The sequence below is a fragment of the Heterocephalus glaber genome, unplaced genomic scaffold, assembly GCF_053883595.1.
Source record: "Heterocephalus glaber isolate CG9 unplaced genomic scaffold, H.glaber_assembly_v1.0 deba00001606, whole genome shotgun sequence".
Classification (NCBI taxonomy): domain Eukaryota; kingdom Metazoa; phylum Chordata; class Mammalia; order Rodentia; family Bathyergidae; genus Heterocephalus; species Heterocephalus glaber.
The window spans coordinates 21,104,141-21,116,369 of record NW_028258377.1 but is presented as its reverse complement, the minus strand read 5'-3'; the positions used below and the strand labels follow the sequence as shown (position 1 = coordinate 21,116,369).

Genomic DNA, 12,229 nt, shown 5'->3' with positions numbered 1-12,229 from the left:
TGACTCAGCCTCCTTGTGAGTTTTATGTAACCTCAAAGCCCAAGTGTGCGTTCTCTGGTGAGACCTTATACTAGACTTTGTGTGGATTTGCTCTAGTGTCATCACCAACCTCCCCACCCACATGGCACAGATTAACGCCATTTTCAGGAGGTCCTACAATCCTTACTTTCACATTCCTTCTTCCATTCATTCTGTCCATCAACCAGTCACTTACTCATTTCTTTAAGAAAGGTTTTATTGCACATGTTCCATGTGCCTGGCGGTTTAGGATACAATCCTTGCTTGCTGACCTACAGATCTATTTGGTTATTTTCACTTTTTGGCAGCAAACTTTACTGAGCAGTCTTGCCCTTAAAGAGCTTAGAATTGAAGCTAGTGATTTCTTTAATTGACACATGGTGTTCATGTTCATACATATTTATGGCATACAGTAGGATAACTGTGTATATACATTGTGTAATAAGAAAGTCAGGAAAAGTGACATTTCCATCATCTCAAACAGTTATCATTATGGTATTCGGAAACTCTGGCTCTTATTATTTTGAAATATACAAGTTGTTGTAGACTACAGTTATTCTACTGAGATATAGAACTCTTAAAACTGATTCTTCCTCTGCTACTGTATTTTCGGACCTGTTATCTGACCTCTCTCCACCTCTCTCCACCCTCCCCTGCAGCACTTCTCTGCCCCTACTGACCACCATTCCACTCAGCTTCCATGAGATCAGCTTTTTTAGCGTCTGCTAATAAGTGAGAACATGTGGTACTTGTCTTTCTGTGCCCTCCAGGCTTGTCCCTCTTGTCCCAAATGATGAGATTTCATTCTTTTTTATGGCAGAATACTATTTGACTGTATTTGAATACTACCACATTTTCCTTGTCCATTCATCTAGCATGAACACCTTGGGTGGTGGGGCACCCAGCCTGCGCCAGCATCCTAGCTCGTGAGTAAGCTCCATTTGCTCATGGTATGTTTCCAGGTGGATCAGGTTGACCAGCCTCTGCCTGGGCCCTCATGGCTTCAGATCAGCCCTTGACTGGTCACTGGTGGGGATCTCTTTACACCAAGCATGCGATCGGAGCTGCTCACAAGGATGTCCAAAGTGTATCCCCTTCTTTCTCTCCATCCTCCACTGGTAGTGATGTCTGATGAGCCCTGAACGGTCATCATGTAGGGGGGCGAACGGAGGAGAGCTTAGATAATTGGTGTTCTGCATCCCTCAAAAGCACCTTCTAGAAGTTTCCTTTACTACCATGATTCTCTGTCCTGATTTTCCTGGGAGTGTACTTGGAGGACAAGGCCCGTATCTACATGGCCTCATGTTCTCAGTGTTGGGTGGAAGTGTAAATTGGCAGGTGGCCTGGGCAGGTCCTGCTGGGCCTCTGTGTCCGTGTCCTCACTTCCGTGTCGCCCTCCGAATCACCCATTTGCTCCCTGGCCCTACATCTGCCCCTGGGAAGTTTTTAGCTGTTCATCATTCTCACACCCAGCAGCTGGAGAAAAGAGTCCCATGGCAGCCTTACACCTTGACCAGTCAAAAGAGATACCTTCCCACCTGCTGACCTTGAGCCATTCTTTGACTAATATGGGCTTCAGTTGCTTCACAGGGAAAAAAAATAGCATAATTCCATTAAATACTTACATAGTCTGAAGGCTCTTCCCTGCTATAAAATATTTTATTTCCTGAAACTTGGACTGGGGATTCTCTTAGGGACTCCTAAAATGCCTGGCATGTAAAAGCTACCATTACGTGGGGCACAGTATTTTTTACCACGTAAGCATTCCAGTAACCCTGAGAGTAATCACATTTTACAGGTGAGGCTTGCCTGACATTACTGAGTGGAAACTCTGGGACTAGAAGCCCCAGGCGTGCTGGCTCCAGAGCCCAGCTGGAGGCTCCTGCCTCTCTGAAGACTTCAAAGGTCTGATGGCTCTACTGAGCAGTGAGTTGACACAGCCAGAATCTACTCCTCTACAGCTGCCAAGGGTGCCATATGGAATTTCTAGAGGGCAGAGTCCCCTGGGGAAATACAGTAGTAGGGAAACCGGAGGGCATGAGAGATGGAGCTGCATGGGCCCTAAGAGGAGTCCGAAGAGCGTACCCTGAGGAATGGTGGCAACAGTGCTGATGTATCTACAGCTGTTTGCTTACTTCTGGCTCCATTTATCTACCTGTATTCATCTCTCTGCCTCTGGAGTTCTGTTTCCTTTCTATAATGATCTTGGTGTTTGCTTCTCTCTATGTATCTACCTTTTAGTGTCTGTTTCTCTCCCTCTTCTCTCTTCTCTCCCTTCTCTCTCACAATGGAATTATTATGAACCTCACCATCCTGCAGTGGCCTCTCTCATTCATGGAGCCTTTGAGCACAGGCACAAACGCTTTCAGGAAAGGGTGACCAGAGGACCTCTGGGCACAGTCATGGATCCATTGGAATCACAGGCTTCTCAACATGCTTCTTGCTACCTCCTGCTTCCTCTACCTTCCTACAGGTGCTCTCCACCGCTCAGGAGAGCCATGGTGCAGCCATGCAGGATGCTGATTAGTAAACAGCTCCCTGGCCTTATCCCAGGGACCAATTCTTCAGGGCTGAGATGCAGCCCAGGCTTTTACATTGTTAATCAGGACTCCAGGTGCTGAGCTACAGCTTGTGGGGTTCCCACTTCTGGCTTCTGGGTCTTCTGCTCGCTTTCACACATCATGTGTTCCTGGCCTCCCACTATGTGCCGGGCATCACACACACAAGCCATCTGGCCACATGCTACCCCAGTGCCGCCAGGAGGAGGTCTCAGGACCTGTATGTGATGCAGCTTGTGGCTTCCCCTACTGTGCTCAGGATGCCAAGGCAGCCCGACTCCCAGTTTCCTCAGGACCCTATCCAGGCTCCAATGGTGACCTGCTGTTCCTTCTGGAACATGGCTCTGTGGCTTGTTCTGGTGGAAAATATATGCCTCGCTTCTTGATCCCAAACCTCCCACGCTTTCTAGGTTTTGATCCTAGGTAGGGACATGAGATTCCACAGCCTTGCTCATTCCATTAAGAGTTCTGGATTGTTCATGATGAGCTCCATCTGCCAATCTACTGCACACTCCTGCCAGTCCCAGGCAGGACTCCAGAAGAATAGCATCAGGGGTTGAGCTGGCCATGCAGCACACCATGGAGCACTGTGCCTGCTGCTGCGATTGTCTTTCAGTAGTTTTCTCACTTGGCCAGTAACAAGCCCCAGCCTGGCCCTTCCCATTTCTGGTTGTGTCAGAGCCACCTCTGGCCTTTGTTGCAGGCTGTGTGTTGGAGGCCTGGGTATGTTGATGGAAGGACGGTGCAGTTTGGCTTTCTGTGGAAATAAGGCCGTTCTTCCAATCTGCAGCTTGGGTTAGCTGTCCTCTCCCCAGTCTTGGGAACAGCACATCAGTCGGCACCTCCCCTGCAGGATGGCCGAAGAAGATGAGGGGCTGCCAATGGGACACATGTGCAGTGGGATATTTAGTATCCAGATCATTCAGCGTGGTGAAAGAACTCTGCTTAGCTGATATGGGGGGAAAGTACCTATTGCTAAAGAACTCCTGTCCATCTATTATGTCAGTTTAAATTTCTCTACTAGTAGGACATCCACATCCACATGCTATGCACCCCAATCTCTGGGGATTCATGCAATAGAAGTTTATTTCTTGCTCATACAGTATTTAACGGGACATTCATAGTAACTAGCAGTCTTTTGTATTCAGAAACATAGGCTCTTTCCATCTGTGCTACCTCCCACCTTGAATCTGCAAGAGTCAGTGAGGAACTCTGTTTTGCCCACTTCTCTAACCACTTCAGCCTGATACACGAGGCTTCTGCTCACATCTCATTGGCTACAGCATGGTCATGTACCCTACCCAGCAGCAAGGGAATCTGGGAAAATAGTCCAGCTGTGAGCCCAGGGACTTAAGAGGGCACAGACAGGGGTGAGCATCAGCGGTCTGAGCCACAAAGACGTTCAAATTCCAATTAGGTGTTCCTTCTTAATGTTCTTTCCTGTCAGTCTACACTTCCCCCATAGACCTTGTCCCAGACTGTACTAATTAGATCTCTGAATATTTCTTAATTTTCTGTTCTACTCTCCCTGGTAGAATATATGGAGTACCCATTGCACCCTTCTCCACAAGAGCAGAAACACACTCTGTTTTGTTCAGTGCCTTCTCCCCTATGCCAGTGTGATGCATCACTCAGTAAATAGTAATTGAAGACAGAAAGGAGAGAGGGAGGAAGGGAAAGGGGGACAGAGAAGAAAGGGAATAACTGTTGAAGAAGAGAAAGGGTGAAGGAGGGAGAAAGAGAAAGAGAAGAAGGGACTGTTGGGTAGAATCCGAATTCTGCCACTAATTCTGTAGCTTTACATAAATTAAAGACTCAATTTCCTTAAATATAAAATGGTAAAAATCATTCTTGCCATCATTGTGCAACTGAAGGCAGTGTCTTAAGGTTCCTCGCACAGTGCCTGATACATGGTAATTAATAAAGTAGTTACCGTAGAATTATCCTGTAAGTAGAGGCTAGATTTCTTCCAAACACCGCAGTAGAATTCTTCCTGAGAATTGTTGGGTGTGTGTCTTTGGTATGTGTCTCTCTGTCAGAGCACATGCTTGTGCTTTCTTTGGGGGAGCGGATGGGAGGAGAAGGGGTGAATCGGATCGGAGCATCCTCACTGTGCCCTGTCTCCCTCCAGATTAAAGTTAAACAGTAAGAGGAACCAGCTGGTGAGGGAACTGGAGGAGGCAACTCGGCAGGTAGCAACTCTGCACTGTCAGCTGAAGAGGTGAGTGTGGGTGGTGGGCGTGCCCCTGGGAATGCAGGTATGCGCCCGTGGCCCAGCCCGACTCCGCCTGTAACTTGTTCTCCGTGGATTGAGTAGGAGTGTTTAGAAGCTTGGGCCTGGCGTGGTGTGGCCAGGCACAGTCATTCACCTGTAGGGGCTGCTCATACTGAGAAGGCCCAGTCAGGTGCCCAAATGCCCACAGACACGTTTCTTATGCCTACTGACCCACTCTGACACAAAAGAAGTAGGATTTAGACCTGGGCCTTAGTGGGCAACAGTGTATCAGTGAAATTTTATACCGGCATTCTGTTCTCATTTCAGTTTTTCCTATTGATTCCCTTCTGTGTGTCACAGTGATGTTGCTTTTCAGAAATAGCATAAGTTTCCTTTTAAGATAAGTATTTTTAAGAATAAAAGAGTGAGTTGACTTCAAGAAGGATTTTAGGAAACATTTCAGGCTGCATTCAAATGTGGAACAATATCATGAAAATGCTGTGGGACCAGTAGAGATTTGAGGAGCAGAGTTAGAAGGGAGAAGTGTGTCCTCAATACACACAGCTGCCCAGGGTGTGAGTCCCAGCTGTGGCACTGTCTGCTGGCGGGCCTCCTCAGTGTGTCTGGGAAAAAGGTGTTCATGGCCTACCCTGGCGGCTGTGAAGTGGGTCCCAGGGCATCGTGTGTTCTCGGTGTCCGTGGTGCTTCCCCCAGCTCAGCAGAGTCCCAGGTGGCTCATCTCCCTGTGTGTCTTCCCTGTCCTCTCCTCCCTGTCGCCAGCCTCTCCAGCAGCATGCAGTCCCTGTCCTCAGGGAGCAGCCCGGGATCCCTCACCTCCAGCCGAGGCTCCCTGGCTGCCTCCAGCCTGGATTCCTCCACCTCAGCCAGCTTCACAGACCTCTACTACGACCCCTTCGAGCAGCTGGACTCGGAGCTGCAGAGCAAGGTGGAGCTCCTGCTCCTGGAGGGGGCCACAGGCTTCCGGCCCTCTGGCTGCATCACCACCATCCATGAGGACGAGGTGGCCAAGACCCAGAAGGCTGAGGGTGGCAGCCGCCTGCAGGCCCTGCGCTCCTTTTCTGGCACCCCGAAGTCTATGACCTCCCTATCCCCACGCTCCTCTCTCTCCTCCCCATCCCCACCGTGTTCTCCTCTCATCACCGATCCCCTCCTGGCTGGAGACGCCTTCCTGAACCCCCTGGAGTTTGAAGACCCAGAGCTGAGTGCCAGTCTTTGTGAGCTGAGCCTTGGTGGCAGTACCCAGGACAGATACCGGCTGGAGGAACCAGGGATGGAGGGCAAGCCACTGGGCCAAGGTAGGAGGCCCATATCCGGAGGGTGGGAAACAAGGAGGAAAAGATGCTTTGTGCATGGAGTCCATCCACATGGTAATTATGGTGACGCTTACCAACTGCTTTCTGTGTGTCAGGTCTTTACATGGTAGATTGTTTATTCATTCAGTAGACATCTGTTAACCCAGTATGTTATGGGTCCTACGCTCAGGGTTTTCCTGGTAGATTTATTTATTCAGCAGGTGTTTAGTACTAAACCTAAATGCCAGATTTTGCACTAATATATGTACATGGATTCTATTCACCATGGGTTTAATGGATCTGTATCACTCAGGATACAGTCCCTGTTTTTAAGAAGCTTATGTTCACATGGAGGTACAGGCAATAAACATGCAGCAAGACAGAAGCACTGTGAAGTAAATAGCTCAGGGCATGTGATAGAGCCTTTCAGCTTGCAGAGGGACTGCCAGTTGAGGGTAGGTTGCAAAGAAAGGCGCCAATGGAGTAGAGACATGAATGATAAGAAGAAGCCAGGCTCGGAAACAGTAGGAGGAGAAAAGAGGGACCAAAGAGGGGCTGGGAAACTGTTAGTCAGAAGTATGGGGTCACCACCATTGTTAGAGAATTAGGCCAAGTCCTGAGCATGTAAGACCTGGTGACAGTTTAGAAGATCAGATTTGACCTTAATTGAGGTAGGGACCAAAGTGACACAGCAGGGACTCATTCCATGGAAAACCTGGGAATGATCAGATCTGATTCCTTCTCCACGTGAGGTCAGAAAGAACATTCTGGTATTGTTTGAGATCCAAGTTTGAATCTTCAAAATAAATGATGATGACAGCTAAATTTATTAGGAAGAAAACTCTTTAATAACAACTACACAATAAATCATAATAGTTAACATTTATTGGAGCTGTATTATATGTAGGTAAAATAAGTTGCCTGGGTTCTTCTACCCATTCCATGCATAAGGAAATGAAGATTCAGAGAGGTAACATTCTCTGCCCTAGGTCACCCAGACATGAAAGAGGAAGCAGAGATTTGGACCCAGGTCTGTCTGATTGCAGAGCCCAGTGCCTTTCTTGTCATGTCTTCCCCCACAACCTGCACCCCCAGGACCTGAGGCAGCTCAGTGCATTGCTTCTTGTGATGCTCCCGGTGCTTGCTGGTGCCACCAAGTCCATCTGGCTGTGGACATAATGGTCTTTACAGATCAGTGTGTTCAGTAAGCTCCCACGGGGCTTCTCAGTTTTCCTTGCAGATGGATAAAGTGAGGCAGAGAGTAATTAAAAGACTTCAGTGCAATAGCAGGGTCAGGACTGGCAGTGAGATCACCTGCCTAGAACCTGCTCTGTTGCATATCCCCAGATCTGCCTGCAAAGGGCTCAGGCTCTGCCCCATATGAGACCAGTGAGGAGGAGCTGGCCCCATCTCAGCTGTGGGCAGGGCTGTGCTCTCGTGCCCAGAAATCTCCCTTTATACGCAAGAGCCAATGGAAGCCAGGTTGGAAAACTGGGGAGGGCCAGGTTCCTAGTTAACCAAAGGCTCTGAGTGCCAGTGCTTTCTTTAGAAGAGGAGCAGAGAGATCCCTAGGGTTCCTTCATCAGGAAGGGAGTCTTGCTGAGTGCTCTCAAACAAAAATAATAACAAGCCTCCTACTACAGCAGGTGGCAAACTTCAGCAAATTGTTCCCTGAGGGGTTGGTGTGGGCAGAACCTCTAACGAGGCTTAAGAAGTATTAAGAAGTGTCTCTGATTGGGGGCATTGAGCTGCAGCAGGACACTTGGACTCCAGTCAGGTCCTGAGAAGTAACTCCCTCCACTGGCCCTGCCTAATGGTGTGAGGCTCGTGGGGCAGAGGTAACACGTGGGGCTGGGCGCATTTCTTTTGTGGCATCTCCAGAAGCCTCGTCCATAGCCAGCTGTGCGAGGCAGAGCTCAGACGCTAAGCAGGTTACTCGATTAGTGCTGCTCTTCAGTCAGCAGACAGATTAATCTCCTTAAGTGGTTTAGCAGAGGCAGAGAGGGGAGATGTGTGGGTCTGAAGGCGGGGGTCTCTGTGGGCACAGCAGGCATGGGACGCAGGCTGGGAAAACCACTGTCCCATTCCCAGCACTTGCTGACTCCCATGCTGTCCTCACCCACCCCTGTCCTCAGCCTCTGTTTCCCGGGTTCTGTGCACCTTGTACTGCCAGCCCCGGTTCTTCTCCCAGGCGTGCCCAGATGTATATGTGGTGAGCTTGAAGGCTCATTTCTGCCCATCCCCACCCCTTGGAGGGCAGGGACTATCCTGCCATCTTTGTGGCTCTGAACCTGGTCCACCTGTGGGCCCTGCATACCATAGGTGCTCATTACCCCGGCAATGGCAGGACGCGTGCCATGTGCAGAGTTCTCCATTACAAGCCCCATGGCCAGAGGATCTCAAGGACTTCTGTTCATGTAGGGAAGTGCAGTTGCAGAATTAAGATCAGAAAGGTTAGGCCGAGGGAGACAGCAGATGCTAAGTCCCTCCTTTGCCTCTTCTGAGGTTTTAGGGCTATTATTTTGTCCCAGGTTGTAGGGAAGGATCTAGAGCCATTACCACAGTGACAGAAACAGTAATGGCCATAAGAATAGTGGTATGAATTTGGCAAGGCACTTTGCCTGTACCGCTCTCTCTACCAAGATTGTCCTCTATTATGTCTCACGGAGTCCTCCCAACAGCCCTACTGAGGAGTTAGTATTTTCCCCATTTCACAGTGAGGAATCTGATGTTTAAGGAGATTGAGTCAGTGTATTACACCAGGGTAACAAAGTAGTAAGTGGTGGAGGTGTGTTTGAGCCCAGGCATTTGACCCCAGAGCCTGGGATATTAATATAAAATTACATGCAACCTCTTCCTTTGCCCTGAGGCAAACCAGGACCTTGCTTTAGAATTCAGAGGTGGTTGATAGGACCATCTTGTGATGGAAGGTGGATCAAGGTTGTGCTGGAAAGACACTGTCCTGATTTGTGAACCTCCCTTTCTTTCTTTTTCCCTCTTCTCCTCCAGCTGTGAATGCAGTTCAAGGATGTGGCCTGAAAGTGGCCTGTGTCTCAGCTGCAGTGTCCGATGAGTCTGTGGCTGGGGACAGTGGTGTCTACGAGGCGTCTGTGCAGAGGTGGGTCCATGAATGCTGGTTCCTGTGTCCAGGGAGGCCATGAACTCTGACTATGCCAGCTCAGAACCATGAGATGGTCTGGGCTTTGCACCTCCCAGCTGTCCCCCTCAGGAGGGCATTTTTAGTGACCTCACCTTTCCTGACAGCCCTGTAGGGGGCTAGGCAACAAATGAGAAGATGCAGACAGCAAAGATGTACATAGACGGTTGCTGCCTGTCCTCGGGCTGGAGATGGCTCGGATTTGGAGAGTACTGATTCTAGGGTGGGGTTGCAAAGAGTTTGCTAAAGGAGCAAATACTAGAGCAATGGACACCCCTTCTAGAGAGGGGCCAAGCACATGCTAGGAAATAGGTTCTGGAGAGATGCCAAGTAGAACCCTCCTCCTCCTGGAGAATCCAGCCAGTTTCCCACCTAGAGTCCTACATGCAGAAAATGTCTTTGTTGCCATTCGCCACAGACAACCTGACTCCCCTCTCTCCTGCTGCCTCTCAGATTGGGTGCTCCAGAAGCAGCTGCATTGGACAGTGACGAATCAGAAGTGGTGGGTGCCACTCGGGTTCAGGTTGCTCTGAAGTAAGTGTCGGGGGGATGAGAGCTATGGGGTTCTGCAGGGGCACCCTCTTTACCACTGCACTTTAGTGGCTCTCACTTTCAGGGCTAAGCAGGCAGGGAAGCAGAACCAGCACACCCTGCCGACCACAGTGGGCTCCCAGCTAAAGGGGCACAGTTCCTCCCCGCCTCCTAGCTCCCCATTTTACGGATGGAGAAGGTGAGATTTTGAACCAGCACACTGACATCAGTAGGGCCAGAAGCAGGACGCCCTCGGTTCTGTGCAGGGGTTTGTTCTTTGTTGCCCTGGCTGTTGGCTTTCCGTCCTCACTCAGGTCCCGACCATCTGGACCCAAGGTGACCCTGGAGCTGCAGCCCACATTCAGCTGACTTGCACGTTATTTCTCTTTTCTGGGGGAATGACTTCAGTGTTTTTAATAGAAATTAATTGCCACCATTTCAATATCAGGAAATTTCACACAAATTCCTAGGCTGTCTTTAAAAATCAAGAGGACTGGCAGCTCTGGATCTGCAGCCCTACAGGACACAACTGTGTCGTTCGCCACAGTTCCCAAAGCAGCCACATCCCAGGATTATTAAGAGCGAAAGAGGGAAATGTGTTCCCGACAGGTAGTCTACATGCCCTCTTTCGTTGCAGGTATGATGAGAAGAATAAGCAGTTTGCAATATTAATTATTCGGCTGAGTAACCTTTCGGCGCTGTTACTGCAGCAAGACCGGAAAGTGTGAGTATGGAGCTGGGCCATTGCGAATCTTCCTCTCGCCCTCCGTGGTCCTCCCCGGGCATACTCTTCGGCTGTGTCGCGCTCCAACTCGAAGTGTTTAACGCATGTGACCATGACGCGGAAGGTCTGTGCTGTTCGTGTACACGCGCGCAGCGGCAAGCTCACCAACCACTCTGGGAAGTCCTCTGGACATTTTCCATTGCTTCCCTCGTACATCCTGATACTATGTGCCAGCTGTGGGGCTGGAGTGGCGAGCCAGTCCCCATAAAGTGCCCCCTGGAGGAAGTGTCACAGTAGTCTGCCTTCTCTAAGCTCAGACATTCCACGCAGAAAGGGATGAGTCTCCCACTTTAAAGGGTCGATGCCAGTCTGTACATCCCTTGCAAGGATGTGACTGTTCCCTGAACGGAAAACACCTGCGTGATGGGCTGCTGCTCTTCCCACTGCAGAGCAGTGTATGTTGGATTTCACTCATCTCCCTACCTGCTGTCTCCGGTAGCGGTCCATAAGGTCTAGAGCAGTGGTGGCGAACCTTTTAGAGCTTTCAGTGATACAGACAGCCTGCTGTAGCGCACGTGCCCTGGGCTCACCACCACTGGCCTAGAGGACAGCACCAGGAGCTACATCCAGCCAGTGGGGGGTGGGTGTGGAAAGAAGGGGAGACGTGGAAAAGCAGACCACAGGAGGAAGCCAACGTAGGTCCCTTGGGTGGTTTCCAGCCCTTGCCCATGTAAACAGTGCCGGGACAAATAATCTTTCCTGTACCTTGTTGGTACGTTTGCAGGCACATCTGTGGGATAATGCCCAAGGGTGGTGTCTGGGTCCGAGAATGAATGCGTCTGTAGTTTTGTTAGGACTGTCAGATACGTCTCTGCGTGGGGTATGGCATTCTCCTTTGGGCGTCTAAGGGGTTCAATTCCCCTGACTCCTCAGTGTTACCAAGGAACCCTCTATGACCCCCCCCCCCCCCAGTACACAGAGTTTGTGCACCGCTCTACAGGCTTTGAAATTCTGGGGATTTCAGGATCCAGGGATAGGAAGAGCTGTCTGAGGCCCTTCCCACGCCCCTCACAAATACCTGCATAATGTTTGGAGACATTCTGCAAATTCTTCCGCTACTGTTTTTTGGGGGATATCAACAGCTGTTGAACCCCACACATCAGCCTCCACCCTGGCTGACCCCAGCTCTCCTGTGGTTCTGTCCCCCTGTAGGAACATCCGTGTGGCTGTCCTTCCCTGCTCTGAAAGCACCACCTGCCTGTTTCGGACCCGGCCCCTGGACGCCTCTGACAGCCTCGTGTTCAATGAGGCATTCTGGGTGTCCATGTCCTACCCGGCCCTTCACCAGAAGACCTTACGAGTCGATGTCTGCACCACTGATCAGAGCCATGTGGAGGAGTCCCTGGTGAGGGCTGCTTCGTCAGTCTGTCTGTCCACCTGGCCTTCAGCCTTTCTAGGGATTGGTCCACCCTGGGTTTTAGAAGATTTGAAGGAGAAGCTAGGCACAGTGGTGCATATCTTCTTGGGAAGCTGAGGCAAGAGGATTGCAAGTTCAAGGCCAGCCTGGGCAATTTAGCCAGACCTTGTCTCAAAAATCAAAAAAGGTCTGGGGATATAGGCCAGTAATAGAGCGCTTGCCTAGCATGCACCAGGTCCTGAGTTAAATCCCCATACCACAAAGAAAAAAAACAGGAAAAGAAAAGATGTGAAAGC

At 50.1% G+C, this 12,229-nt stretch overlaps 1 protein-coding gene across 9 annotated transcripts in view; it reads left to right on the top strand.

Moving 5' to 3' along the window:
- Positions 1–12,229, top strand: part of Wwc1 (WW and C2 domain containing 1) — a 170,273-nt gene that overhangs the window by 112,416 nt on the left and 45,628 nt on the right. For all 9 annotated transcript variants that reach the window (XM_004836413.4, XM_087194506.1, XM_087194505.1 and 6 more), the window contains 6 exons: positions 4,708–4,797; positions 5,572–6,107; positions 9,114–9,222; positions 9,715–9,795; positions 10,430–10,516; positions 11,729–11,921. In XM_004836413.4, the coding sequence (XP_004836470.2) occupies positions 4,708–4,797; positions 5,572–6,107; positions 9,114–9,222; positions 9,715–9,795; positions 10,430–10,516; positions 11,729–11,921 (1,096 nt within the window). The remainder of the gene's footprint in view (positions 1–4,707; positions 4,798–5,571; positions 6,108–9,113; positions 9,223–9,714; positions 9,796–10,429; positions 10,517–11,728; positions 11,922–12,229) is intronic.